This window comes from Branchiostoma lanceolatum, chromosome 16 (assembly GCF_035083965.1).
Source record: "Branchiostoma lanceolatum isolate klBraLanc5 chromosome 16, klBraLanc5.hap2, whole genome shotgun sequence".
Taxonomy (NCBI): Eukaryota; Metazoa; Chordata; class Leptocardii; order Amphioxiformes; family Branchiostomatidae; genus Branchiostoma; species Branchiostoma lanceolatum.
Window position 1 is genome coordinate 10,092,714 of NC_089737.1, and position 27,491 is coordinate 10,120,204.

At 38.8% G+C, this 27,491-nt stretch overlaps 1 protein-coding gene across 2 annotated transcripts; it reads right to left on the bottom strand.

The window, feature by feature from the left end:
- Window positions 1-3,286: 3,286 nt before the first annotated feature.
- Window positions 3,287-26,005, bottom strand: LOC136422298 (neuronal acetylcholine receptor subunit alpha-10-like). 2 transcript variants are annotated; one of them, XM_066409971.1, is made up of 8 exons: window positions 25,938-26,005; window positions 20,135-20,236; window positions 10,301-10,422; window positions 8,972-9,016; window positions 7,828-7,937; window positions 7,122-7,263; window positions 6,224-6,623; window positions 3,287-5,755 (listed from the first exon to the last, which is right to left on the bottom strand). In XM_066409971.1, the coding sequence occupies exons 2-8, from the start codon at window positions 20,205-20,207 to the stop codon at window positions 5,253-5,255; spliced, it is 1,395 nt and encodes a 464-aa protein (XP_066266068.1). In that variant the 5' UTR covers window positions 20,208-20,236; window positions 25,938-26,005; the 3' UTR covers window positions 3,287-5,252. The 2 variants fall into 2 exon arrangements, with proteins under 2 accessions (XP_066266068.1, XP_066266066.1); XM_066409969.1 differs by lacking the exon at window positions 25,938-26,005 and having other exon boundaries at window positions 20,135-20,382.
- Window positions 26,006-27,491: the final 1,486 nt, after the last annotated feature.

Genomic DNA, 27,491 nt, shown 5'->3' on the forward strand with positions numbered 1-27,491 from the left:
GTCGTAAAATCGCGGGGAGGGAGGGCTGTGACATGATCTGACATGATCTAGTATCTCTGCCACTTTAAGAATGGCATTCCTTCTGGTTTCTATTCTGGTCCAGACTTCCCCTCAAATACGCTGCCCTGAGGCTGTATTCCACCCGCCCTGCCAAGTCTCTGTCTGACACATGTTTACATCTAAGCTCGTATCATCCCACCGTGAGCTTCACGCGATCTCCTCGGTTGTGGGAGTGTTACCCACCCGCCGATGTATACTGGAGCACCTCGGTGAGAATTTTACCTGGTGAGAATCACGACTTATTAGAAAAGGGCCAATGCAAATAGTAGGACTGGGCTGGAAAAACACTCCTATACCAGGTCCGTGTTATGGCACCCTTACCAGACTACCTTTTAGCCTTATCAGGTACAACCATAGTGGGGCAGGCACATCCAATGCAAGTTCGTTTTGAAGTATTCTCTATCATGAATGTGTAATATAAGTAATGTATATAAAGTATTCACAAGCTTCCTTTACACACGTCCGAATGAAGGACGTTCATTGGGTACTAGAATAAATCAATTTACCATTTGAGACAAGAAACCGTTTACCGACCCAATGATACTTGTCCGACAAAAGGAAAGCAGTCCTTCTAATATATCAGTATTTCATATCTCTACTCAACATCTTTTAGCCGGAAACAATTATCTTTAATGGCAAGTGAATTTGAATGAATGGCAGTAGATATCTATTTTGTGTCATCACAGCCTTTATTATGGACGAACTGTATTTTTAAGCTCAAATTTCCTGACGTAACTTTCTTTACCGTCCGTCCAATCTGTTAGGAAGTACAGTTCACAATTTTCCAAAGTTACCTGGGTCTATTTTATTTGAACACCAGGACAAAACTATTCTAACGACTTCACACTTAATTCATTTTGTTCTGTTTTAACTATTATGTTGTTCTGTGAACTGAGATAGCTTCGTTGAGGGGACCACTTGTTCATAAAACATCGGCAACTGAATACAACAAGCTTGCAACATTTTTTTCTCCGTTCATGTATCAACATTTGTATCAAACATTGCGAAATACACAATGATGGCTTCATTGTTTAAGAGGTTTGTGATACTGTTTTGGTACATTTGGGACACAAAATTAACAAAAGAATTATTTTATTTCTCATCTTATATTTGGGATGGTCCCTTCTACAAGTAAATTCAGAGCATTCCGCAATCGTACAAAGCCCAAGTTGTAATTTATATCATCAACAAAAGGTAAATGATAAACATCAACAGTCACGTTTGACCCTGCACGAACTACCTCCCCCCTCCCCACTCTCACCATGTCAAAGGTCAAATCCTCAATATGATTGATGCGATTTTAACTGGCACCTTTGTGGAGACAACAATCAGGCGCGGTATTTCGACCCGCAGGCGATTTTAAATTAAGTAAAAACATAACATGACAGGTTCAGTCTTTCCGACATTTTCTTATCTTCTCTCATCGTACCCAGGGTACTTTGCTATAATAGTGATCTGGGTACGATACTGGTGAAAGCATGTAAATGTAATGTGAACATTATTCTGTTAAATGCTAACTTGGTTGAAACGTAACATATATGAATCCTGCCTGATATGAATGACGAATTTAGCGATGTGGATGTACTATGACCTAGTGTCTTTTGTTAACAATTTTAATAGGAATTTTGTAACTGCCTTCTTGTGCCAGAAATGCGGTCACGTAGTTAGACATCTCGTGACATAGAGTCATCATATGAACAATAATTACTTTTACTGGCTGATATAAGTTACATCTTGGCACAAGAATACGCTCACATGTATTGACTTACCAAGTTAACGATGTTTTGTAATATTGTATCTTCAAGTTTATTTATTAATTTATCTTGCGTGATATTTATATGAATTTCTAAACCAAGGGCTTGTCTGGTTCAATGGTTAATCAAAGAAACAGTGCAGCTACGTCGAATATATAATGTAGTTCAGTGCAATGAATGTAACAACACACACGTAGATGTTAATTAAATCACAGATGGAGCTAACACCATTAGCTACTGCGCACCCATTGCCCTATAAGGACATTGTGGCGATGTAGGATCCGGAAAAATTATCTTGTTACAAACTTTCAGCTAATTTGGGATCAAACGACAAAATAATGGTATAATACTTATATACATCGTGCAACCGTCATTTTACCATGTAAGAGTTTTTGTTAAAGTTTTCCTAACTGACTCTTTGGCTTAAACTAATAGTTTGTATATGAACGAGTAAATTCTATTTTCTGTCGAGGTATAGAAAATAAGAACAAGTTTCAGGTCTAAGTCTAAGTTTGAGTGAATTTCTCAGAAACCCTCCGTCGAGTCGGCGGATCGCTTTATTTCCAGCTCTGTACAGTAAATACTTTTATTTCTTTATTGATTGTCTAAAAGACAGTGTATATTTATGTATTTATATAACGTTATAACTCACACAGAGAGATAATATTGTCATTGTATACATGTATACGTACATCTGAAGCCATGTACATTTGTGATGTATTTATTGCGAATAGATGAAGCTGATCACAACTACATACGTCTCTGTCTTACATTGCCTAGATTCTAGCACAGAATACATATTTTACAGTCCTGGAGTCTTTTAGAAAATGCCATGGAAAAGACGAAGACAAGTAGACCTATCTTTTGGACAATGTCGTATATTTTTCCGCTCTTATTACCTATCCTTTAGTTTTAATTTTTCCTGGTGTTCTAAGAGGCATTCAAGGCTGCAATATTGCTGTCAAATCATTTTACGGAATTCTGAGGGTTAAAAAGAAGTTAACTGGTATGTGCGTTTTAATGAATGTGTGTGTGTGTGCGTGCGTGCGTGTTTGTATGTATGTGTGTGTGTGTACAAACCTTTAGACCAACTGTTCTCTTCTTCTCTTTGAAATAAGAGCAAAATCAACGTAACGCACAGGCCAAACCATTAAGTGTCACTACATTTAGAAACGATAACTCCTGGGAAGATTGGCACCTACCCAAATGTTCATTAAGACCAGTTACAAACGAGTCTATACAGTTACGTTTCTATGTTGACGACTTGAGCTTGGTTGGGGCTGTATGCACTGAATGTCTCCAGCAAAAAAACAAAACAATTACTTTTGAATTTGCTTGAAATATCTACGTCTATCGCACGATGCAACCAAATCATACAATTTATAGTAGATATCTCTGAAATAAAGAAATGAAAAAAAACACAGACATAGATGCTAAACAGCAAATTGATTCATTTTCGACTCAGTGAAGAATGTACATATACAATATATATTAAAGGAAAAAAATGTCAGATTCTAATATAGATTAACTTTGAACATGTCACCTACTATTCTACAATGCTGTAAGTAATGACAACACGCCTTTGTTACTAATGTATGCCTACTTGACTTCATTTGAATGGAGGAGGTCAGGGCGAAGTCATGTCAACTGTATGTAATCTAAGTCTATTTTCTTCATACCTTGTCCGAGATATATAACGTTTCAAAGTTCTATATGTAATACGTACCGAGTTTGGTATTTCAAACAGCTATCTATAAATAATTACTAGTTGTTCTTTTTTACAGAAGGTTTTACGGTGTAAGGCATATAGATATATATTAAATATACAGTAAGACCACGAGAAATACATTGTGTAGGCTGTGCGTTCATCTAGTCGTTCAGCAGTGCAGCGCTAGCGCCACAGTGCGGATACCAACAAAAGTACAACTCCAAATTCTATCAACGTACTAACAAGACCAATACCACTATGCACAGTACCTCGTAAAGCATATTGATAAACAATATAGTAAGAACACTAGAAATACAGTGTGTATGATGTGTGGTCATCTAGTCGTTCAGCAGTGCCACGCTAGCGCCACAGTGTGGATACCTGCAGACTTACAACTCCAAATTATTTCATTCAGTGTATACTAGAATATACACTGCACAATCTATACCTCGTAAGGCATAGAGATACATTACAGTAAGACCACTAGAAATGTTTCATACACTATACCTAAAACAGTAACATTTCGTCTGTACATACTACATATTTTGTCCATTCTAGCATTCTTTGGAATATCACTAGTAAAATGTGACTTTCAGTCTTTAGCATATGAGACTGTATAATTCGACCATTCCCTCACAAATGATCTAGGCTAGGCCCTTTGTAGCAGGTTTTTGACAGGAGGCATTTTCGGAATAGCCAATACACTACACTGTATAACTGAGGCATATATCGGTTTCAAGTATGTAGGGATACTACATTTCAGGCACTACGTATATATCGTGTATATGCTACTGACAGCGATTTCATCCGTTATACTGTACATACGTGCGACATAAAGTCACATTATACAAATCATTATGATAGGCACTTATTGTGCTGACACGAAAATCTCCTATTTGATAGTTTGCAGAGTATAGTATTGTACATGTATCTTCAATGTGACATATCATGGGGATCGTCACGAATAATAGGCTTGTTCGTCGTTCCAAATACGCATGCGCAGTAAGATGCATTGTGGGTAATCCGTCAAAGATGAAGGTCTCTGAGACATGAACAAAACACGTCGGACGTATATAAAGCATGGTCTAGACAGTTTGTTAGGCAGGGTCATTCACCTTTGACATATTACCCACTGTGCATCTCTCTGCGCATGTGCAGTAGGAGCAATGTACAGGTTTATCAGGCACAGTTGAGTGCGGTTCTAATGTGTTCATACGTCAATGTCAGAAGGCATCTTTAACCATTAACAGTCACCAGTGCGTTACACACAGTATAACCGAAATACCGTACATGTGGGCTGCCAAAGATAGGATGGAACAACTTAAGCCATTTCGGCAAGACCTATATCTATATGATAGTCTGATATCTCTTAATTACATAGAGTATGTTCTTTGCGTCGTCTTTATTTTTGGTTCAAATGAGTATTCTCAGCACGATTGCAATGCATTCTTAAGCTTGTAACGCAACCTACTAACATGGACAACGCTTTGGTAACTCTTTAGCTACCTTTCTCACGACCGTACTACTTCTACCCACCGAATTGACTGTATTACTTCGGCCCACCGCAAGGCGGACTTGCGGCAATGATACGACCCCTGATCAAGGTACGTAGCTATGGAGTTGTCAAACCGTCGATCGGGTAAGTTCTGTCCTGTCACGAGGATAACATTTACCTATGACCAAGGCTTGCTGAATGTATTCACTCAGCATTGCAATCATTCAGAAGACTTCTAATTTGGATTGATTCGATTACTTTTTTGAATGACAGGAGAGAAGATGAATACCACTGCAGTGGCAGTTCCTACAAACATTGTGAACAACAAAAAATGATTGACCAACAAGGCTAGACGCTTCCAAATTTTGCGTCTGAGATTTTCCTTTGCAGCATTCGAGTAATGGTTTTGCATCGTGCCCAGTAGTTTCCTCAAATTATCGCAGCGGCAATATGGCGGCGAGGCGTCGTTCCCATAGTCCTTAGCGTGGGTCACATGACCACAAGCCTCGCTGTCGTAGCCATTTGATTGCGCCTGCGCGTGAAGGTCGCCGTTGGTGGCATGGGGACCGTAGGGAGAGGTTGCGGCGCCATTGTCGCCGACTTTTTTCGGAGGTTTGTCTGAGAAGTATCTGGCGATCCAAGCCGGTACAGGACGATCATTCTCGCTAATGTTGATGACAAGCACGGTTGCTAAGGTACTAAGGCCAACAATGGCAATGGCTGTTGTGTAGATCTCACCTGAAACACATGAGCACGACTTTAGAAGGCATTAAAGTAACTGAAGTTACGGTAATTTAAGGTGATTCTCTTCTCCGAATGTTACCTATTACAGTATGCATTAGGATTAAACTAAGTTAAGGTGGATGAGCGGATACTATCAAAACAAAAAAATTCATCGAGTGTAGATGGTTTGTGCGGTAATAGTTATTTTTTAAAGAAAGAAGGCAGAATAAGTACTCAATTCAAATAAGGCCATGTGGTAGTGGGTTGTTGTTTGTGTCTAGGACACGTACATGGTATTTGGAAGTTGCAACACATTTATCCGTTTTTGCACCTGGGTGGAGTGAGCAACGTCCTTTTCCAAAGTTCCTTTCCCAAGGACACAGAGCTAGCGAAGGAATCAAATCTATGACCCCTCGATCGCTCGGAAACACGCCTCCATCAAATTAAACAGAAGAAGGTAAATCATAATTTCACTTTCCTTACCGATGACAGACACGTCCCCTGATGAGGTGGGCATGGATTCTTGAACCATCATCAGGAATACAGTCAGCGCCAGCAGCACTGTCACATTGAGCTGGATCCGAACCGCCGCGTTTGTAGGGAGAAAGAAACCTCCAAGCACTACAAATATGGACGCCATACAAGGCAATACAAACGTAAACAAATAGTAATCTGCTCTTCTCTGCAGTCCCACTAGGTACCGCAAGTTTGGCCATGGCTCGGGACAGCACGAGTAGTAGTTGAGCTCTCGTTTAGCCGCTACCGTCAGAAGGTCCCACTCGCCGTTTTCCACAAAACTACTGGTGTCTCCCGACTCGGACGTGTTGTAGAGGTCGATTTCAGTACCGTCGTAAGACCAAGAACCTAACAGGAGGTCGCAAACCTGTAAAAGTAACGATCATATTACTCCCTAAAAATGACTAGGTTAATCTTAACATAGTCATTTTAGCATTAAAATGCTAATAATAAAGTAAAAGGTTAGGTATAAAATTATACTCTACATTGCAAAATATGCCCCAAATCATACGTATTTCCGTGCCATCATGCCTGCCCGTGTTGCTTGTAAAATCTATCAAGAAGCAAGAGCAAATCTGTGACCTTTTTCGAGCTCCAAAAGAATGACAACAGGCTAAGACAGCGCGGAAAGCTAAGGCCCCCCCTCCCTACTTTTGCGTTTTGGCGTGGGCTGGATACCCCGATTACGTCACGGAGCGGTAGCTGGGCACCGATTTTCAAGCGGCTACAGGGGTCACTGATATAATACGGGTGACCGTGCAATTGGGGGATATCAAGCATGTTATAATAGGCTTTTCAAATTGAACATTAAGTTTCCTTTAAAATAGATACTGAGAACACAGATTACAATATAGTTTTTATTTACCTGGTCATCGAATGGGAAGAGCCCAGTGTTGACTTTACAGGAGGTCCGGGCTGTGATTGGCTGTAACCAGGTGACGTAACCGTCTGAGGTGACACTGACGTCAGTGTTAGTCGCCAGCTCTCCCGTCTGCCAGACATCGGCACTGTGACAGAACAGAGGGGGTGGATCCGGAGAATTGAACAGTTTAGTTTATAGCATGGAACATCAGTTTTTCATTCATTTATCAATCTTTAGGGTGGTCCCTTCAGTTAGCATTTTAACTGATTTCCAAGAGAGCCCGTTTACATATTGTCTTGGGATATTTGCATGGTTTATTATGTTTACCCTTCAAAAGCTGTATAAGAGCCATTAGAATCAATAGCACTTGTTCAAATACTCTTTATTGTAGGATTATTTAAACATGCCTAGGTTGAATTACAAGAAGTAGTCTTTATGCAGATCTAGAGAACCTAATCAATATTTTCAAAAGTCCACTATCTGTAGAATAATATTTCGTTACATGAATAAAATGTAAACCTATCCACTGTATCATTCACACAGTCATAAATCTCGACTCTTGCAAAGGTGTACCGACACAGATCGTTTGACCAAGATGAAACGACATGAATTAGATTGTTTTATACAGTAAATAAGACGAGCCCAATACAATAAGAAAGCTCCGCTCATGTGGCGTCCCCAAAAATAGATAATTCGAACTGAATCTTACTTGTTGTAGAGAAATATATCAGGCAGCCAGATGTCGCCTGAGGGAATACGGATGATGTCCAGGTCGTCGTACTGAGCCGGATCCCAAGACAAGTACTCGTCTGTCCAATACTGGAGTATGAAAAATAACATTCAAGAGAAAGCAACTTTCTATCATGTCTAAATTTCTCTGAGAAAAATTGGTACAAAAAGATGAAACATGAGTAGGATCATGTTCTTAAAAACCGAATAATATAGTTCACAGACAAAACTTAGATCCGGTGACGGATGACTAAGGGTTAGCGTGTACGTGTTATGTCCTCCCAGGATTCGGATTCTTGGAAAAAATCTAGTGCCTTAGCATTTTATGGTCGATATTTCGCGAAGGGGGATTTGAGGATGCTCTAACATTACCCCAAACTGCAGCATTACTTGTACCAACCTCAAAGGTTTCCCCAGACCTTTAATGTTGCAACCTTCCAACCTGTTACATTACTGGCACCGAGGAACATCATTCAGATGGAACATTGGTGATTTTCCGTACCATCAGATGTAGTTGTGTGATTTCATGGTATTACATTGCCGTTTTTAATGTTTTCTGCGAAGGTCTACCATCCATTTTCAATGTTTTCTGCGAAGACATACCAGCCCTAAAAGTACACATCCAAGGTACATACTACTAATCATGGAACCTTTTAGGCCACACCAATTTGTTGTTTCTTGGTTCAGGGATTTCTAAAGAAGAATATTCGAGCGGACGGGCCAAAAGCGTAGAAGAGAAAGCATATTAAAGCAGACACCTAAGGTTAAATCCTGATACCACGACTGGTTTGCTGAAAATTTTTAAAAAATTAGGGTAGATACGAACTTCTGCAATTCATGATAAAATGTGACCATTTCATAAGAAGCATGTTCGGGGCATCTGTTTGTGTTGCTAGAATACAGCTTTTGAAAATGAATCAATATCGAGACAGTAATTAAAATTTGTGCATGGAATTTTAGGGCCAATTTGTGTTTCTTAGTGAGGAAAATAGGAGTGGCGAATCCTAGAACTGAATACTTAGTAGATTGTTGTGGTCTCAGAAAGAAAGTACTACACGCACGTATTCCTTTATAGCCGAACCAGGGAATTTAATTACTGATCACTGACAAAACCCTGCACTTACCATACGTATCCATAACAGCGACGTCAAGACTTGCTCTCTTTCCGCCTGCAATGAAAGAAGAAATTGTCTTGGAACAAAAGAAGAATGTGGCGTGTATAACCTGCACCTGATTGATAAAGTTTACTTCACGAGAAACGGCGTTAACAAGGGTTAACATTCCTCCGTGAAATATTTGTGTTTTAAAATTAATTTCTTGTTTAATTAATCACTGTGAAACTTTTCCCCTTATTCCGTCTGATGCGTTTCTCCCACTGGCTCTCATAATGCACCAGACATGCAATAATCCCATGATTTATCTTACCTCATCGCAATTTTGAGAGGATTTGGGCTCCTTTTTTGCTTAATGAAAACAGCTATCTTAATACTTCTACTCCAACATACAGGTATTAAAAGTAATGATTTATTGGATTAAGAAATTTATCAAATATCCAAAACTTCAGTCTACGAAATAAAAAAAAAGGATGATAAGTAATTCATTAAGGTTGTCGAAACATGCAGCAAGGAAAATTAGAACGGGAAAAGTTCTTCGGTGTACTTAATATTGATATGGGAATATTAGAATTTCGAATTTGAAGATAACAGAAAATATGGCTATCAAAGCAAATAATAGCTTTTTAATACAAAAGTTTTAAAGCGGAATGTTTGCACCTTCTCGATGTGTGTCCATTTATACTGGGTGTTTGAAAGCCTCTAGGGGCATGACCATAGACGGTGGAAGGGCTGATAGAAGCGTCAGTCCCTCATAGATAGCTATAATTATTCGAGTATTGCTGGGTTTTAGAAAAAGACACAGTTGAAGGCAAAGTATAGGCATTTTTCATAAAATTCTATAGAACAGACCAAACCATTTCCAGGAAATCATTGCTATTCTAGTTGTAATGCAGTGAAGTAACGCGGCAGAGATTTCTTCGAATGGGATCTTATGGAAAATTCCTGTAATTTGTATTCAACTTTTATTCACAAAGAGACAACAGATCACTGTGGAATTGACCAGAAAGACATACAGGAGGATTCGAGAATATTATGTAACAAGTGCACTATTGAAATATATATATATAAAGGGATATTTTTAACCAAGATGCTGGAAGACACTTATGCATACATACAGACATACCCACCCGAAAACATAACATCTAGGAATTCGAAGCTAGCTTTCGACATAAAATATGATAAACGTCATTAAATGTGATAAACGCCAGGGCTTCAGGCGCTGCAACGAATCTATATCATAAACAGTTCCCCAACGACTGCCGACAGCTGTGGATATGAATGCTTTTCCAGCCTGCGAAAGGCAAACTTGTAGCACAGTGAGTAATATATCTCACATACCAGTCCAAGTATCTGGCGGAGTGATACATCCATGCGAACCTCTGTGGGTTGGCTAAAGTTCTTCACAGGGCGGACGTTCTTGTCGTAGTGACGGAGAATGTCCTGTCGTAGGTTGGCATTCGCTGAAAAGAGTTAAGATAGTTAAAGATATAGTCCTTCCCATACCGTATAGTGTAAAAGACTGTCCCTTTCTTCGTTTTATTTCCCCTTGGGCCACACAGATGTGTAAGCACAGATACAGAACGAAATACCTTATTGAATAGGGCTACAAGTCTTGAAGGGCTAGGAACGCTAGGTACAGGTCTTCTATCGCATGACTTAAGGCCTTAACAAACATATACAGGAAAGAATAGGCAACAATACACGAGTTAAAGATACCTAGTACATATAGCAGACCAAACTAAGTTCATCAAGTTAACCAAGTAGAGTCAACGTCTAAATGCTAGTCCACTGGTGAGAGATGACCGGTGTGTTTAGCTTAATATACTCTTTCCCAAAAGTGCTGATCAGGAGTGCAGAGAAGCAGTATGCTATCTATTTTTGGTATGGCCCGGTCCGGGAATCCAAACCGCTTACTAGGGTATATAATACTTTCTACAGAATCTACTCTTAGTACCGAATAACAGACTTTATTCCCAACCGAGGAGTGACAACAGCCAACCTTACGCTGCAGCTAGGTGTCGCTGGTAAATACAGTGTGAAGAATGCAGAACAAAGCGTGACTAAATCTATATCCCCTCAGAATCTACTCTTACCGTTTAGAGAGAGTGGGGTATTGGAAGAGAAGGAAGACTGTCTTCACTGCCGTTGGGAGAAGATACCGTTTTCATGAATTTCCTTCTTTCCTTGACATTTTAAGTTAATTGAAGTACCAAATTTACTTCAATATCTTCCCCAGACAGAAGCCCCGTGGCAAATGTTGTTTGCTTTTTATAAGCTACAATTTTCTCCCACATCTCTTGCGGTTCTGATGACAGTTATGCCTAGTTAATGTACATTTGTGTATGACCTTTGCCCCACAAATACCACTGCGAGTTGTTAATCCACAACAGAAGTGCTCGAGGCATGAGCTACTCAAACTGGATGCCCAGAAGAAAACTGCAACCATTTACCTCAGGGTCTGCAGTGACCTGGGTTAACGATTCCATTATGTGGTTCAGAAAGCACACTGGCATTTCAGACAGATGAGTGCATTAGTAGAGAACGATCCAACAGAGAGAGACATAGATTTACCATACAACCACTCAATGTTGGGCTATAAATATATACTTGAGGTGTGTAATGCGGTACGTATAAACATTTTTATTTTCTTCGGGCGGACTGCACGTAACATTTGCATAAATTTTCCATGTTTGGAAAGCCAGAGCCAGGTAAAGTTGTCTAGGTTTACTTTCGATACCAATATTTATATTCTAACCCAAACTTATGTTGTACTTACGAAATGCTGTAAATTTGAGTGAAGTTTCCTGGTCCTGGTTATGAACCCTCCAATGTACAATTTACAATTCTGAAGTTGTTTGACACTTTCTCTTCCATTCCAGACTGTCCAGCTCAAATGCTGTATAGGTACTCGATATTGTATTGTATTTGTTATTGTTAGTGATACTAATATTAGTGACTTGCTACAGTTCATTACCACATTGTCTACATTTTCATGTTGATCACTAAGATTTTTTTATTTCTTTTTTCTGATCAACATGAAAATGTGACATACTGGAACAACCTAAACATACTTTTGTTTAGGCAAGATGGTCACTACAAAATATGTTTCAACATAGTACTTTCATCAGGGATAAACGAATTAACGCATTTTATTGCTCGACAATCGTGCATAGTCCATACTGCATTTTATGTTAATAGCTATGAAAAAAAATACTACAAACCTAATATTTCTTAGATTCACAACTACAAAATATTATCGACAACCTTATATGAGGTACCGCACCGTACGACAGAGATAATTTGCTCTCGTTCGTAGGCGACTATATATATTAGACTACAATGTGAAAAATATCAGTCTTTGTACCGTATGAATTCAAAATGACGGTCTTACTCTCGGTAATCAAACGTGAAAGAAATCTGAATCGGGCAGATGAGAACGTCAGTATGCATTCTATTATATAGCTCAGGGAGAAAAAACGAATGAGATATTAGGAGCCAATCATTGCCTATCAGCCTGAAACAGAATTAATGGGGTTCGCAGGCGATGGATGGCTGTCTGATGCATTTAGACATCGTGGGAACCCACGGGGCAGAACCATCGTACGTTTTCCAATCATAATCTTTCTTCCTTACCCATGGTCAGTGATTTTACACACAAAAAGGATGGCTAAAGATGTTATTTACTGTAATTACGTCTGACCTATAACATTACTTAATGGTGTTGCATATGCCAAAGCAAAGGGCAATTATACACGTGCCAAAGGTTTTGACCATTCTGCGGAAATGATTCTGAAGATGAACGTCGGTTTATCATGGACTGTTCTCAACGTGATGATAAACGCTCAAAGCCTTTTACACCTATTCAGCTTGTTCAAAAGAATTATCATATTGGATCCTATCAATTAACTTTTTCTAGGAGGATATAACCTTTACTGAATGTGTGCAAATGGGTAAATACATCAAAAAATGTATAGACATTAGAACCTGCAGTGTAAATGATATGTGCATCTCAACATGTTGATTCATTCACATTCATGTATATTCATATATTTGTATCTACTTCTCTGTTTGTATGTATAGCTGTGGAATACCTTACGACAGTAGCTTGTTACCTGGAGGGTAATGAAAATGCGGTGTATTTTCTATGCTAATGGTAATAGTCACCTCAAGCACTGCTCGTCTTTATAGTGCTAGTATACTACGCACCTGAGGATACAGCCCTGAACTTCTGAATGTCATTGGACGTGAACTTCATGGTTGAGCAAAGCGTCCCAGACGGAAGAACCTGTATGAATTATCTCCGTGGAGGGCCTTAGTAACGACTAAAGGAATTTTCCATGCACCATTTGGTAGCCTCTCTGTCCTATTTGCATAAGAGGACGAAGAGTTTCGGAAGCTATAACAGGTTGCAAACGACAACATTGCTTACCAGGCTACCATTTTGGAGGTACTGACTTCCGAGTTTATTTTTTGTCTGTTTATTTATTCACACAATATATAAATAGTGAAATGTTGACATCTATAAAGAAAAGGCGAGGTACAAGACCTAACCCATACTCCTTTAAACTTACCAAATACTAGTACTATACTACTAGTAACACTTCAATAGCAGATGAATAAGAAAAGCGTATATATAACAAAATATGAGTATACATTAAGTTAATCACAATGGCAAACAAGATGCAGGGCAAATTGCAAAAAATGCCATTTCGACAACATATTATAATTATAGGGGTTGTGGGAATAAGTCAAATTAATCTAGTTCTTTCCTGCATGGTCTGAATATTGCAAAATCAGCATACAGCGTGCACATATTGATGTTCAGAAACCACCATCGGTTGGCTCTAAATTCCAAGGTCATAACTCCCCGCATTTTGTTCCTTCTGGACATGTCTGGATGCTAGATTCTCTTTGTAATCTTGGATACCACCTGTGACCATTGGTATGTTTAATACCTGTCTTTGGGACCACGATGACTGTAAAATCGATTTTGAATGTGACAAAGGGTCACAGGAATAAATCTCAAACAGTGCCCTTACACTACAATTCAGAACCTCCATCACAAATGCTTTTTCCCGCAATTCATCAATGTCCCTTTGATGAATTCCTGACGGTTTTATCTTCGCAATAGGATTTTACGGTAAGTTGTAAATTTTGCATGGATTTCTTTGTTATCAAGAAATGCACGCAAGGACGGTAAGCATAAGCGGATTAACTAGACTGTTATCGTTATAAGTAACTCGCCACAAAGCACAGAGTGATTTCATTTAAGAATCACCTATGTCATTTATCAAACTACTTTGTTTATGCTGAAGTGGTCCAACCCCACACTGTCTGTGTATTTGGTTTGTATGAGAGAATCGAGATTTTATAAACATTGATTTTGATAAGCTGTCTGGGATTCTTGGACACACGTTTAACTTATCTGACAACGTTAAGCAACTTTTTATTTTGCGTGGTACCTTGCTTTGCTCTTCCCGTGTCAGCACTAGAAGCATGTTAACTACCCAAAATTACATAATTGCAACGAAACGTTTTTAGTCATTTCGATTTGGACTTACACTAAAACAAGTTAACTGGTTCTGTTTCAAATATTTCCTTTCACTTTTTTAATGCTGTACAAGCAATCAACCGATATTTTGTCTTATATAATTAATTTCATTGTTCAACGTTTAATGAATAAAAAATTGATTCTGTAGATTCTGAAGCAAAATGATCTAGGAAACAGCGACAACACCATAAGTGGCAATGTAAGAGTTTGTCAACGCGCAGATTACGTCTATGACAGTACAGGGGTAATCAACATAATCTATTAACTCAGTCGCTGGATCAAATACCTTACCAGACGAAGTCGCAAGATAAGCTATATTGAGGACGGGAAGACCAATTATACTTAGTCTCCCCGATGCCCAAAAAATTAATGATCAACCAGAATATCCCTCACTTATTTTCATTAGATAAGAAGCCGGGATTTTCCATATCGAAGTTTGATACCCAGGAGGCATCAAAAGGTTTTCTATCTCATTTACGTTGATCCCCAGACAGCGGATATTGGAAATATTCCTAAACGTGTCCTTAGGCCTGATCTGTCTGGAGTCGTCTGTAACTGACGACGTCCCAGACCTTCAGCAGACAATTCGGCGAAGATTGAATCAAGGAAGCCCGTAACTATTTTATACAGAATGCTGCTGACATACCTAATGTACATGCTAAGGCCTGAGAAAATGCTGTGTTTCCGGTTGTGGTACTAAAAAAGTAAGGGAGGGTTGTTTTTTGAGCAGACAAGGACGACGTGGCACTGCACTCAAGTTTTTCATAACTTATTTCAACAGTGCCACGTACAGAGAACAATATACCCATTTCTACACCTGGGTAGAATGAGGAAAGTCGTGTTAAGTGCCTTTCCCAAGGGACAACATCGGTGGCGTCAGGGGTTTCGAACCCGGGACCGCTGTGTTCAGGGCCGAAGTCCCTGCTGTTACGCCACACGACCCCACAATTAGAAATTCTTGTTTTAGATTCCGGCCGAAGTGATCCAAGAAATACAGATGAACATATCAAAAACGGAATATATCAGGGCATTGGTATTGGTCCATATCTACATACATGTAGTGCAAGCACAAGTAACGGTGAACACAATTTTTCTTCTGCTAGGCCTAACCAGCTTTGGTGCCGACGTCACTTGGGACCCAATTTGTAGTTCCATATTTCATAAACGTTGCAGCTTAAAGCTTTCTTGGAAATCTACTTCGATCGAAAATGCAAACCACACTGCTACACTCAACATACTTATCTAACTATTCGATTTCTTATAGGTACTTTTTTTCAAGGCAATTACGTCAAAATATGCCATACTGATTTCATGATGAGACTTTGGGGTCCCTATGGACCTTTTTTTCGAAAAAAGGGCAAAATTTAAATCGTTGCCTTGATCATGAAGTCTAAGTGGTCAGGAATGTGGCTGAAAACAGAGCATGATATGCCCAATAGTGGATTCTTTACTTTTGCTTTTCACACCTTCTTCTTTGACTTTGGAAGACATGTACATCCACTCAGCAGCTGTGTCTGTTTTCCGATATCTTTTATCGATTGACGGCATGTGTCTGCTCATGCTGCTACGTACTGTACATATGATGAACGATCAATGTTGTCCCTTAACAGAAGTGGTATATCATAATTACTGTCCTTATTGAATGGCAATGTTATCTATCTTTCACTGATTTGTGCACTCTGATAATTTGTATTCATGTATTGAGCAACATGAAAGGTACGGACCCACCATCGATAGTCTTTAACAGGCTGCTGGTATTAGAGTCACCGCTGGAAAGTAAAAACTAATGATGACAAATGCAAGTACAACAACGAATATCAATACAGCATTTGGGTTGGACATTACAGATATGGAAGAGAAATACGTGTAAAATAAGGGTATATCTTGCACATTTCTGGTTTTTCATTCATTAAATGATTTCTACTCTGATATATCCACCACTAATCCGTTATATCTACCGTATTTAGGACCAATATCTTTTCAAGGGTTCTCAGTAATGAATATTACAACTATATGTTCAAAACATGTGTAAAATCAACATTCTTGAGTTTTTATTCTACTTGTGCTGCTGGCTGAATAATAAATAGTAATTGATTTGACACGATGAATTTTCAATTTTAGAAGGAAATTGTTATGGAGAAAACGAATATGCTTATGTGGTAGAAAAAGATATGACTTCATCAGCAAAAAGACAGAGCCTCGTCCGTTGCCTATATAATGCACCTCGGGTGCTTTGCTAAACCGGGTTGAGGTTTTCCCTTTTTTAACCAGCTTCCATCCTATCAGGGAATAGGAAATACAACGACGTCGTATTTCTGCATCATGGATGTCGATTTGCAGCGTGATAGTGTTGTTTGAACTAATCATGCAAATAATACAAATGACTGAATAAATTGACTTCATCGTATTTTTGGGCCCTAATATTGCTTTGGGCCCCATTAACGTTTTCTTCAGGTAAAGCAGATTCTCTGGATAGCTGACAGCTGGTTCTGTGCAATGCTAACAAATGCGGAATTATAAGTCCGGTTTAACAGAGCGTCCCCACAGGATATTGTACAGGCCGCAGGCGAGACTCTGCGTAGGCGAAAGCAAAAAAGAGGCCAACCCTACACTTGTTCCTAAAGCTCTTAAACCCATCACATTAGCCTGGCCTTTCATTTTTCTTTACACATGATGGAGTGACTCTGAGCTAAAACGTTTTAAAGCCCATCAAAGTGATTATATGCAGTCTCTGTTTGAAGGAAAATGAAAAACTTGGGATTACTAGCTCTAAATGGGTTGACATGCTCTTCCTTTGGGAACCTCTTTATAGTTTGGACCGCAGAACCTACATTAGTCAAGAGATTCATACACTATCAGTCACATTAGAAACTAGATGTCATACAATTTCAATGTTTAATTGTGGTTAAAACCAAAGACACTAGTCAAAACATAGACATAGACATAACCATGAGTCTTTATAATGGAGTTATTCTGTCCCATTCATTTTACAGGAAACATTGATAGGTACTTTCAGCGACAAACTACAACATGGAATATTCCGCGATTACATATAATCACTATGTACGGTATCAATGGTAGAAAATGGATGAAATTCACTTTTTGATGGATGTCGTAAAGACAGTTAATCGGTTTTAGGTTTGTAATAAGATTCGTTATACTGCCTATTAAAATTGCAAGGGCAATTTGTCCGTAGTTCTACGTTGGTAATAAGGTTTGTTGTACTACATATTAATTTTGCAGGGTAATATGTTCATGGTAATCCAACTGTCGTGCTTGGTTAATTTGAAATGTTTTTAGGAATATAATATGATAAAAGTAAGCTTCCATGACATAGTCTGACAGGAAGGAAATATATGAATATTTGGTTTTCTATACATAGATATGCTTACCTGAAATGTCTGAACTATTTTCAAAATACTATTATTAATGATGTGTACAAGAGTATCATATCACAGTCGATGAACACTAAGAATCAAATGAATTGTGATAGTTCCAAATCTTTAATAAATAGATATCGTTCATGTTGGTTTTCGTAATTCATTGCACATTAACTCGTCTTGTTTCTTATTGATTGTTTTCCGTTATCATGTTTGAACTTATTGTTTTGTACGTTATAAATGTTTTTCAACAGACTATTGCTGTGTATTCCCCTTCTTAATGATAATGATAACACACTAACTGTATATTGCTCCTACAATGAAACCATCTCTATTTATGATAGCCGAATGCAAAGGTCAACAGTTGACCTTTCAAGGCGTTGAACATAGTTAAGAAACATGTTCAAGGTCTTCGTGTCATGAAGAAACCATGTAAGACACGAGTCGACGTTAGGACATATTTATGATGTTCCAGTAGCAAGGAATCACCATAGAAAGTACCACTCACATATCCTCATTACATGTGACGGCTGCCACATTCCCGCTGATTGCAATACGGCAAGCGTTTGAAGACGACCTGCGCTCTCTACTTCAAAAGATAGGTTCAACTGTTACGTCATTTCTCATGACATTCACCATAAAAGGGCGAATATATCAGAATCTGAACGACGCATTTTACGTCGATACCGTCCTATCTACAACGCTAATAGCGTTTCGACGGTTATGCGTAACTTGGTCGGATATGGAAGTTAATATCACGGCAGAATCAGAAATGTCGTTTGATTTGAAGATCAGTGCCCGTTGACCACAGAGATAATATTCGTGTTTGGTACGCGGTTTAGTGAAATTAGAATCAGGAGAACTCATCAAATTAGAATTGACCCGTGATTAATCACACATTTCTATTCCCTTTGGTGCATGGTGAATAAAAATCACCTATATCATCTCTAAAAATCATTTGCACAATTTAGCTTCGGACATGATATAGGAGATATATATATTACAAGCGTTCAAAAATTCGTGGTGTATTTGTTTCGCAAGCTTGAGAATATCAACATTCAAACATACAGTGACCACTGTATAGCATACATACTTTCGTAGCTAAAATCTCCGGCCCGTCATAAAGCAAAAGGAAGCCACATGGATAACTTGTTTCATGCATTGCTTGATCCTAATTCGAATCAAACCAGTCGTTTGCACTGGATCAGGGCACGACTCTGATAGAACCATTGAGCCGAGACATTTAGTTCGTGCATATGTGCACTGTTGCCGTACCGTCGCCAAGGGAAAAGTCCCCATCCTTTTTCTTGGAAATGTATGGGTGAGCGCGTGGGATAGAATGTCAACACGAGTGTGACAAAAGCAATTCTTGTAAGTAGACACGCGACATAAAAACTCAATAAAAGATGAATTATATGTATTCATATATTTTGAACTCCCCATACAACATCTTACAACAAAGAATCGAAACTGTGGTTACTTATACACTTAGATACGATAGACTTTTATGCGTAACTGTATGGTCGTTGTCCCCGTTAACTATCAACACTACAGATAATGGTATTTCTACCGTAGTATTTGATATATTAGTGATTGCTGCATTTAGCCCATGTTGGGAAGAACATACAGTTAAGATTATTCATTCATTCAACATGGACATACTGACCAAGAGAGCAGGCCATCGGTTGCACATGTTGGCAAAGAGAACATGCCATCGGTTGCACATGTTGGAAAAAAGAGCAGGCCATCGGTTGCACATGTTGGCAAAGAGAACATGCCATCGGTTGCACATGTTGGCAAATATAGCAGACCATCGGTTGCACATGTTGGCAAGAGCATACAGTACAGATAATTCACTCACTCAACATGGACATACTCACCGAGAGAACAGGCCATCAGTTGCACATGTTAGCAAAGAGAGCAGGCCATCGGTTGCACATGTTGGCAAGAACATACGGTACAGATCATTTACTCACTCAACATGGACATACTCACCGAGAGAACAGGCCATGAGATGCACATGTTGGCAAAGAGAGCAGGCCATCGCTTGCACATGTTGGCAAGAGCATACAGTACAGATAATTCACTCACTCAACATGGACATACTCACCGAGAGAGCAAGTGAGTATGCTTGAACATGTTTCTTTGCACATGTTATCAAAGAGAGCAGGCCATCGGTTGCACATGTTGGCAAGAGCACACAGTACAGATAATTCACTCACTCAACATGGGCATACTCACCGAGAGAACAGGCCATCAGTTGCACATGGAGAACGATGAGGGAAAGGACGCTCCACGCTAACGTCATCCTCATTCTCTCAGTACAGCTCTTCTGTCAGAATCCTGAGAGCAAAAAAATCGACGAGATGCTCATGGACACGTACGTCCAATGCACGAAGAACAGTCTAAGTAGATTCTGTGAGAGGCAATGCCTGTTATGTAGTCAGACTGTTGCCAACTGGCTGTGGCGTGTATTTGCAAAACGTATAGATGTGTGGTAGATCGTGTGGTGAATACGTAATTTGTTGTCCTATCATTTCTGTGAGATGGGCTAGGCCACAGCAAGTAGATTCTATGGATGACAAGTGCGCATTGCTTTTCGCCTGACTTTGAAGAAAAAATCGTTTTGCTCCGGCGATTGTGTACATGACAAGGAGATACAGAAATGGGAAGTGTGTCTTGTAGAAGCTCGTAATACTGACACTAGTGAGGTGCCAAAGAGTGAAGCTGTAGAAGTGAAACTAGGTCAGTAGTAATAGAGATGACGTTAATTACAAGCCTTGTTGTAGTTGTAGGTACACTAGGCAACTACACTAGCGTCACTAAGTGCCTTTCTTAAATACAAGAATAAAAGCCTTGTTTACCGTGATACCCTGGATTGTTGCTTCAATTCTTGTTATAACGTGTGTGGTCACTACTTTCAAAATTTTGGCCCTTTTTTGCCTAATTTGTTTCATTTTGCGCTCTTGCATTGGATTCAAAGTCTGCAAGAGATGTCACCCATGAAATTTATTTGCTGTGGCCTTACTGCCATATTCACCCGATTGCCCGGTTGCGGTCACCTGATGCATGTAAATGGCTCAGGTCGTGATTAGTTCGCCCCTATTGTGTGTCTGCTTGCAATCAAGTGTGCGTTATACAGGATCAGCGAACAGTTAGGCTGCTGTGATTTGTGAGCCCTTCGAGTCTGACGGTATGTACATTTAATCAAAGCAATCATTGATTGGCGCCTCTCGAAAGCTTCATCTGGCTTCAAGAAAGTGATTTTCATGTTCTATATAGCTAGCGTGAAGGCCAGAGGCTGCTGTACTAAGGATGTCTTCTGCAGATAGTGCGTATAAGAGTTAAATTCGGAAAACCCCAAACCCAAGCATTCATCTTTTGAACCATAAATAAGTCTACCCTCCATCAAATGACGTTAAACCGTATCTTTTTGCATATAGTGCGTATCGTTCAATTTAGAAAACCCGTGCACTCATTTGTTGACCCATTGATAAGTCTATCCTCCTTCAAGTGACGTTAATGTCGATTGATAGTCATAATATGGTTATGAACCCAATATCAGCCATTACCTCCATAAGAATAGAGGTATTAGTTTTGCGCATGTTTGTCTGTGTATGTGTGTGCGTGTGCGTATCTGTCGCAACATCTTAATTAAGAACCTCTGGATAAATTGCATTAATATTTGATATATTGATAAGTGTTACGGCCACAAAGGTCAAGGTCGATTTGTGGCCGACATTGGTACTGCAGCAGAACTTCCGATTTTTGTTTTTTGGTCCTGGACATGTTACGGTCTTGTCTGAACCATCCTTATCTTTATGGCTTAAAACTGTCTCAGATAAAGGTGTACCTTTATCGACGTGGTATGGTAATCGATATGTGCAGAAAAAAATCTAGAATCAAAAGAAAAACCTTGTCCACTGAATTTTTTTTTACGTTCTACAGCGCAATACGCAGGCACACGAGCTATCCCAAACGAACACTTTTCGAGTTGAAGCGATCATAGTTTCTGTTTTTGCACGATATGACAAACTGTAACGAAACAAGATTTAGCCTAGGATACTTTTGTATGAAATCAAATGGCAACTTCTTTTTCACGCTAACATACGCTAACGTCTGTATGCATAGAGAAGGACATTCATTTTAATCAAGGTAGACCCACCGTTGCCTTTACGCAAGAAACAAATTACTAGTTCAATGTTATCACTGCAACCACAGCCTCTAGATACAGCCGTGGGACTATTTCAATGTAGTTGCATGGTAACTTTTATGATATATGTTGCAATAAGTGATTTGATAAAGGGGTTTTGCAACGCGTTTTCCATGTTTCTTGACACATCATTTGCTACTAGGTACATGTAGGTTGTGCCGATGGATAAGAAATGTATCAGTCCCAATGTGCATGTTTATAGATAGACACCTGCTTGTAAGTATGTATTATTGTATTGCATTGCCGCTTATTTAGATATATTTCAATCAAGCAAATTAAACAATTATTCATATAGATGCTTCTTTAATTATGATCTTTATCAAGTTTGATTTTCCTTATGTATTTTTTTTAAACAAAACACATCTATTAGAGCTTGTTAATTAGAATTGCGGGAAACCTGAATATCATATATAAGATATTCGTTAATATAATGGGGATTGAAAAACATTTCATGATAGGAAGACAAGATGCATCTTGATGAAAAGCTTTCGAATTGAACAGTCATAGTTTGTAAGGAATCATATCCGAGGATTTGAAGCGTTATATACCATGTTTATTTCAGAGCATATATTGCAATCTTGCAAAATAAGTAGACGAGATCCCGATAGGAGTCTGTAAATTCAAAGATTTTCCAAAGACAGCAGGTCCACTTCGATTGACTTGAAAATGAAGATTTATGAACGGGAGACTCGAACACATTTCTAGCATCTTGATCGGAGTCTCTGTTGACAGAGACTCACATCGGGGTCACTACCAGTAGAATCGGCGATTCTGCCAAAGTCGCAATCTCTACCAAGGCATTTACATCTAAATTTTCGATCAAATGGATTAATGATATCGTATTACGTATATGTTTTTTGTCGACTGGTGGAAGAATTAGACTATGCTTATTGTAATAGACAAGCTAAAAGTGATCGACAGTAAAATCAACTCAACTCATTTTCTACAGGTCCTAGACCTTCTAGCTGAGTGGTTAGCGGGAACCTGTGGCGTACCGTATGTTACATATCAGTAACCGCAGGTAAAGATTACGCCCGGCTGCTTTATGAGCAAAATTCTTTACCTACTCTGTAATCACAAGGGAGGAATGATGTACGACTATGTCTGGGGGAGTTCGGCCTCCTCATTCAAAGTAGTAATTGGTATATTTTAAGAGTCCACAGGGCGTGAAAAATTGTCCATCAAGCAAAATACTACCGGACAGGGGTAGTCCATCAAATATTTCAAAGAGGCGGACGTTTTTAAGAGAGGTGGGAAAACTAGAGGCGGTGGGGCCATACTAACATGATAACATGGATTCATGCGCGCATCAAGTTTCGTCCCTTTCCAAAAAAGGAGTTTGTGACCATACTGTCAACTATATAAAGAAGCTGCACAATGAGCAACCATATGCCACAAATTCCATAAAATCTTGGAAAACAGAATACTAATATCGTAAAATCATCATAGAATGAATGTTAAAGAATGCCGAGGTCAATTCCAACGTCAAGGAAGATGTGAAAGAACAAACACAAAATCTATTGCATACGATATTCTGTGTTTTTGTCTTTTGTTCAGCTTTCCCTAGATTTGATAATGATCATGAAGGTACCTGTTTTTTCCCAACGTTTTCTTTTCTTCGCACGCTCGCACCGCTTTTAGGTTGCCCAGATGTTGCCATCCACATAACCAAAGCAACATGGTCTAATCCACATATATGTACATAAAAGTGTAGGGAGGAAAGCCCCTGATGGCTCTTTCTATGTTGATACGCTAGTAAGCACCTGTTGGGAATGTGTTGACCCATAGTTAAGTTGCAAGGACATCAAGGCCAGGAAGATTGATGGCACGTACGTTTGTATGACTTTCCAAATTCATCATCCCTTAAAAGGGTCAACGACCTTGAGGACACGAGACAGTTTCATTGGATGCTAGGGTTACTGTGAGTTTGTTGAACCTACATTTTTTAATATCTAAAAACAAATTCAAAAGTGGCTCTACGAGTGTATGGGTGTTGTAGTGATTCACGCCAATCTCCAACATTATTCAAATTCCTAAAAGAAGTCTATTTCATCAATTTTATCCTCTACCTTGAAAAACATTACTTTTAAAATTTGCTTAAACCTGAAATACTAAACCCTAAACTAAATTTGAATCCTAAAGTATTTCGCGAGCGTTTTTGTAGTGCTATATTAAGGAGAATTTCATAAATGTTTTCTATTCCTGCTCCGGTTTTAATGATAATCATTGCGTATGTGCCTTAATTCCTGGTCACTGTTTAGTTGTTAGACAGTTTTATTCAGTCCTTCAGCTGTAAAAATTATAAATATTGTCATTTACCAAATTCACAGATGCGGTAACCACTGTAAACTTTCCCCGCACTGTTAACTTTTCGGACAGACTGTCTCATTAATGTATCCTTACATGACCCAGCTTTCCGTTGAACAATCAGAGAAGAAAGTTAATTCCTTCAGGAACGACAATCGATACATAATTAGTCCTTTACTCCGAAGCTAGGCCATGTGTCGCCAACGATTAGTGAAACACAGCCTGAAGCTTCCCACGATACTGAGCTAACAGAGTTGGAAGGCTGTTTCTTTCTTGGGCCGACGTCACAGTTGCGTACAGTCCCGAAAATGGGAATACTAGTACAATACCTACTTAACATCCTTGGAAATATTCCCTTTAAAATGTTGGTCCTGTTTGCAGACTTTTTTTGATTAGAAATAGCTTATAGGGTCTAAGCTGCTCCCGTTATGTAAAAAATTGTTAAAATTGAAATATGGGTATAAGTACATTTATGGGGCCTTCTTTCAGTCTATTTTATCATAATATTCTAAGGACAGAACTGACTGTGTTCTCTGTCCTCTGCGTATGCGATTCACTACTCACATGAGATCCAGATATACACACTATGCGTTACAACTTTCCCCAGATCCTTTCCATTTCCTTTGAATCGAAAGCTTTCGTGAAATCCGATAAAACTTTATCGGACCTCCACGCAGGGTCCACTATACCAAATTAACCAAATGGTTAGCCACTCTCGTTCTAGGATCCACAACTCACATGGGATGCAGATATTCACGTTAAGCCATACAACGTTTCCCCAGATTCTTACCATATTCATCTAATCCAACGCTTTCGTGAAATTAATTCAAACTTTTTCGATGGTCCAAGTGGGTTATCTTTAACAATTAGCAGAGAGATAGGATTGGGGTCGACAAAAACTCAAATTCATAAAAAATGAAGACGTAGACGAGGGAAGGGGTACGAAGGCATTTTGTAATCTAGACATTCGCTTGATACGTTGAGTAATATGAGTTCCAATAAAGGAGGGGTGTATGATAATGAAAAAAAAAACAGTTGGATAAACAGAAAATAGATGAAATCATCGAAAGACTACCCTCAATAAAAAAATGTAATAGAAAAATTGCGGTAGCTACTTGTAACAATTTGCATTTTCACCATATAGGTGCACAACGCGTGTCTCTTTTACTTTGCTTTAGAACTGTTTCTTTGTTTCGTACGCACATCATTGTATTGACTAGACTACATCTTACTCTACGTGGTAGAAGTGACTGAATAGAGCTAGTGTTTCTTGGAAAATACAAAGTCAGCTACACGAACAAATCTCATGTAAACATGCCATACACATATAAGACCTGTGGACCAATCATCGATATCATTCTATAAGCGGTATGTAAATATGACTTATTCAATTTGATGAATTACCATTATACAACTATAAGAAAAACAATAAATGTAGACAAACTATGCAATTTAGAATTAAAGAACAAATTACTGATTGTTCATAGAACAGAAATATACGATCGATAAAAACATCTTACTTACCTGTTGCTGTGCCCAGACAGTCAACGTGCACGCAGCGTCCCCATCTTTGGTATTAGATTCCACATCCTGAAATACAACAGTCAAAATGCACACGAATTATGATCGGTGCTTTATAATCTCATTCGTTTCACTTCTTGGAAACTGCAAATGAGCCGCCACAGGAACCGCGTCAGGCAATCCCCGGAGTAAGGTAAACGCATATGACTGGATCAGGGGCGCTCACATCCTCCATTTGCCGCCATGGCCTCGCGGCGGTCTACGAACGTACCGGAAACCTTGATGAATGATCAAAAGACCGTTCTTAAACACACTTAATGTTGGTACATAAATTGTCGATCGTAAAGTTCTTTAAGGATCTTATTTCTATTAATATGGATATATAGGGCTATTGCATCTAGCTTACGAGTTCTACGCATATATCTAGTTTATCTTTGAGTTATACGTGTGTTACAAGAAAGCTTGCTTAGTTCGTCAAGTCATGAATGCGCAGAAGTATAATGGAAAAATGTTGGTATGTCTTATACAAGTCTGAGAATGAACTAGAAAGCGTTGATGGATCTCTCTTTAACACAATAGTGTTGGTACATAAATCATAAATCGTGAAGTTCTGTGGTAAGCTTGATGTTGAAAAATGGGGTATCCTCTATAGTTTACAATACTTATACATATCCTTAGTTTCTCTATGAGTTTATACAGTGTATTACAAGAAAGCTTTAAAAGTTCGTAAAGTGACGTACAGACGTGTGTTATGAAATATTGGTATACCTGATATAAGAAGCTTCTGAATACACTGGATCGCCTTTGATGGATAGTCAAAAGATTGTTCTTGAACACATTTAATGTTGGTGCATAAATCCTCAACGGTAACGTTGTCTGGGGAACTCAATGTGGTTATATGGCGTATTGTGTCAACTTACGAGTGAATACCTTTAGTATCGCTATGATTAATAACTATGTTAGAAGACAGGAAAGCTACAAGTTCGTCAGATGATGAATGCTCAAAAGTATGTTGGAAATATGGGTAGCTTATCTAAGAATTTTGTGAATGCACTAGAAAGGTTTTGATTGATTGCCAAAAGCTCTTCTTCAAACATATCTAATGTTGGTAATACTATATATATATTGTCGATAGCAATGTTGTCAGAGGAACTTAGTAATGATACATGGTATATGGTACCTAGCGTAAAAGTCCCATAGATATATGAAGTTTCTCTCTGATTCATACTTGTATGTGTCACAAGAATCTTAATCGTATGTTCAATCGTTAAGTTGCCGGAGAAAGGATTTGGATACATGAGTCCCAAGCTTACGAGTCCCGCGGTTGTATAAAGTTTCAGTATGATTCATACTCATGTTATCAGAATGCATTACAAGGTGGTCAACGAACGCTCAGAAAATATTGCATGCAACCTGGATGTCATTCGACGTTTTGTTTTGAACTTCCGCCCGAATGTTTGAAAAAAATGTGTAGTTAAATGCTGATGGATTTTTGTTGCTTAAATTCCTTTAATTTGTTCGGCTGCATAGATACATAGAGCAAAGTTTATTCAAACA

Bases quoted from the DNA above. Each gene is read 5' to 3' on its own strand.
- LOC136422298 (XM_066409971.1), bottom strand. From the start codon at position 20,207: ATGAGGATGACGTTAGCGTGGAGCGTCCTTTCCCTCATCGTTCTCCAT. The intron at 9,017-10,300 runs GTATGTGAGATA...CTTTCATTGCAG, and splicing joins TCCGCCAGATACTTGGACTG to GCGGAAAGAGAGCAAGTCTT. The intron at 7,938-8,971 runs GTAAGTGCAGGG...TTCATACTCCAG, and splicing joins CGCTGTTATGGATACGTATG to TATTGGACAGACGAGTACTT.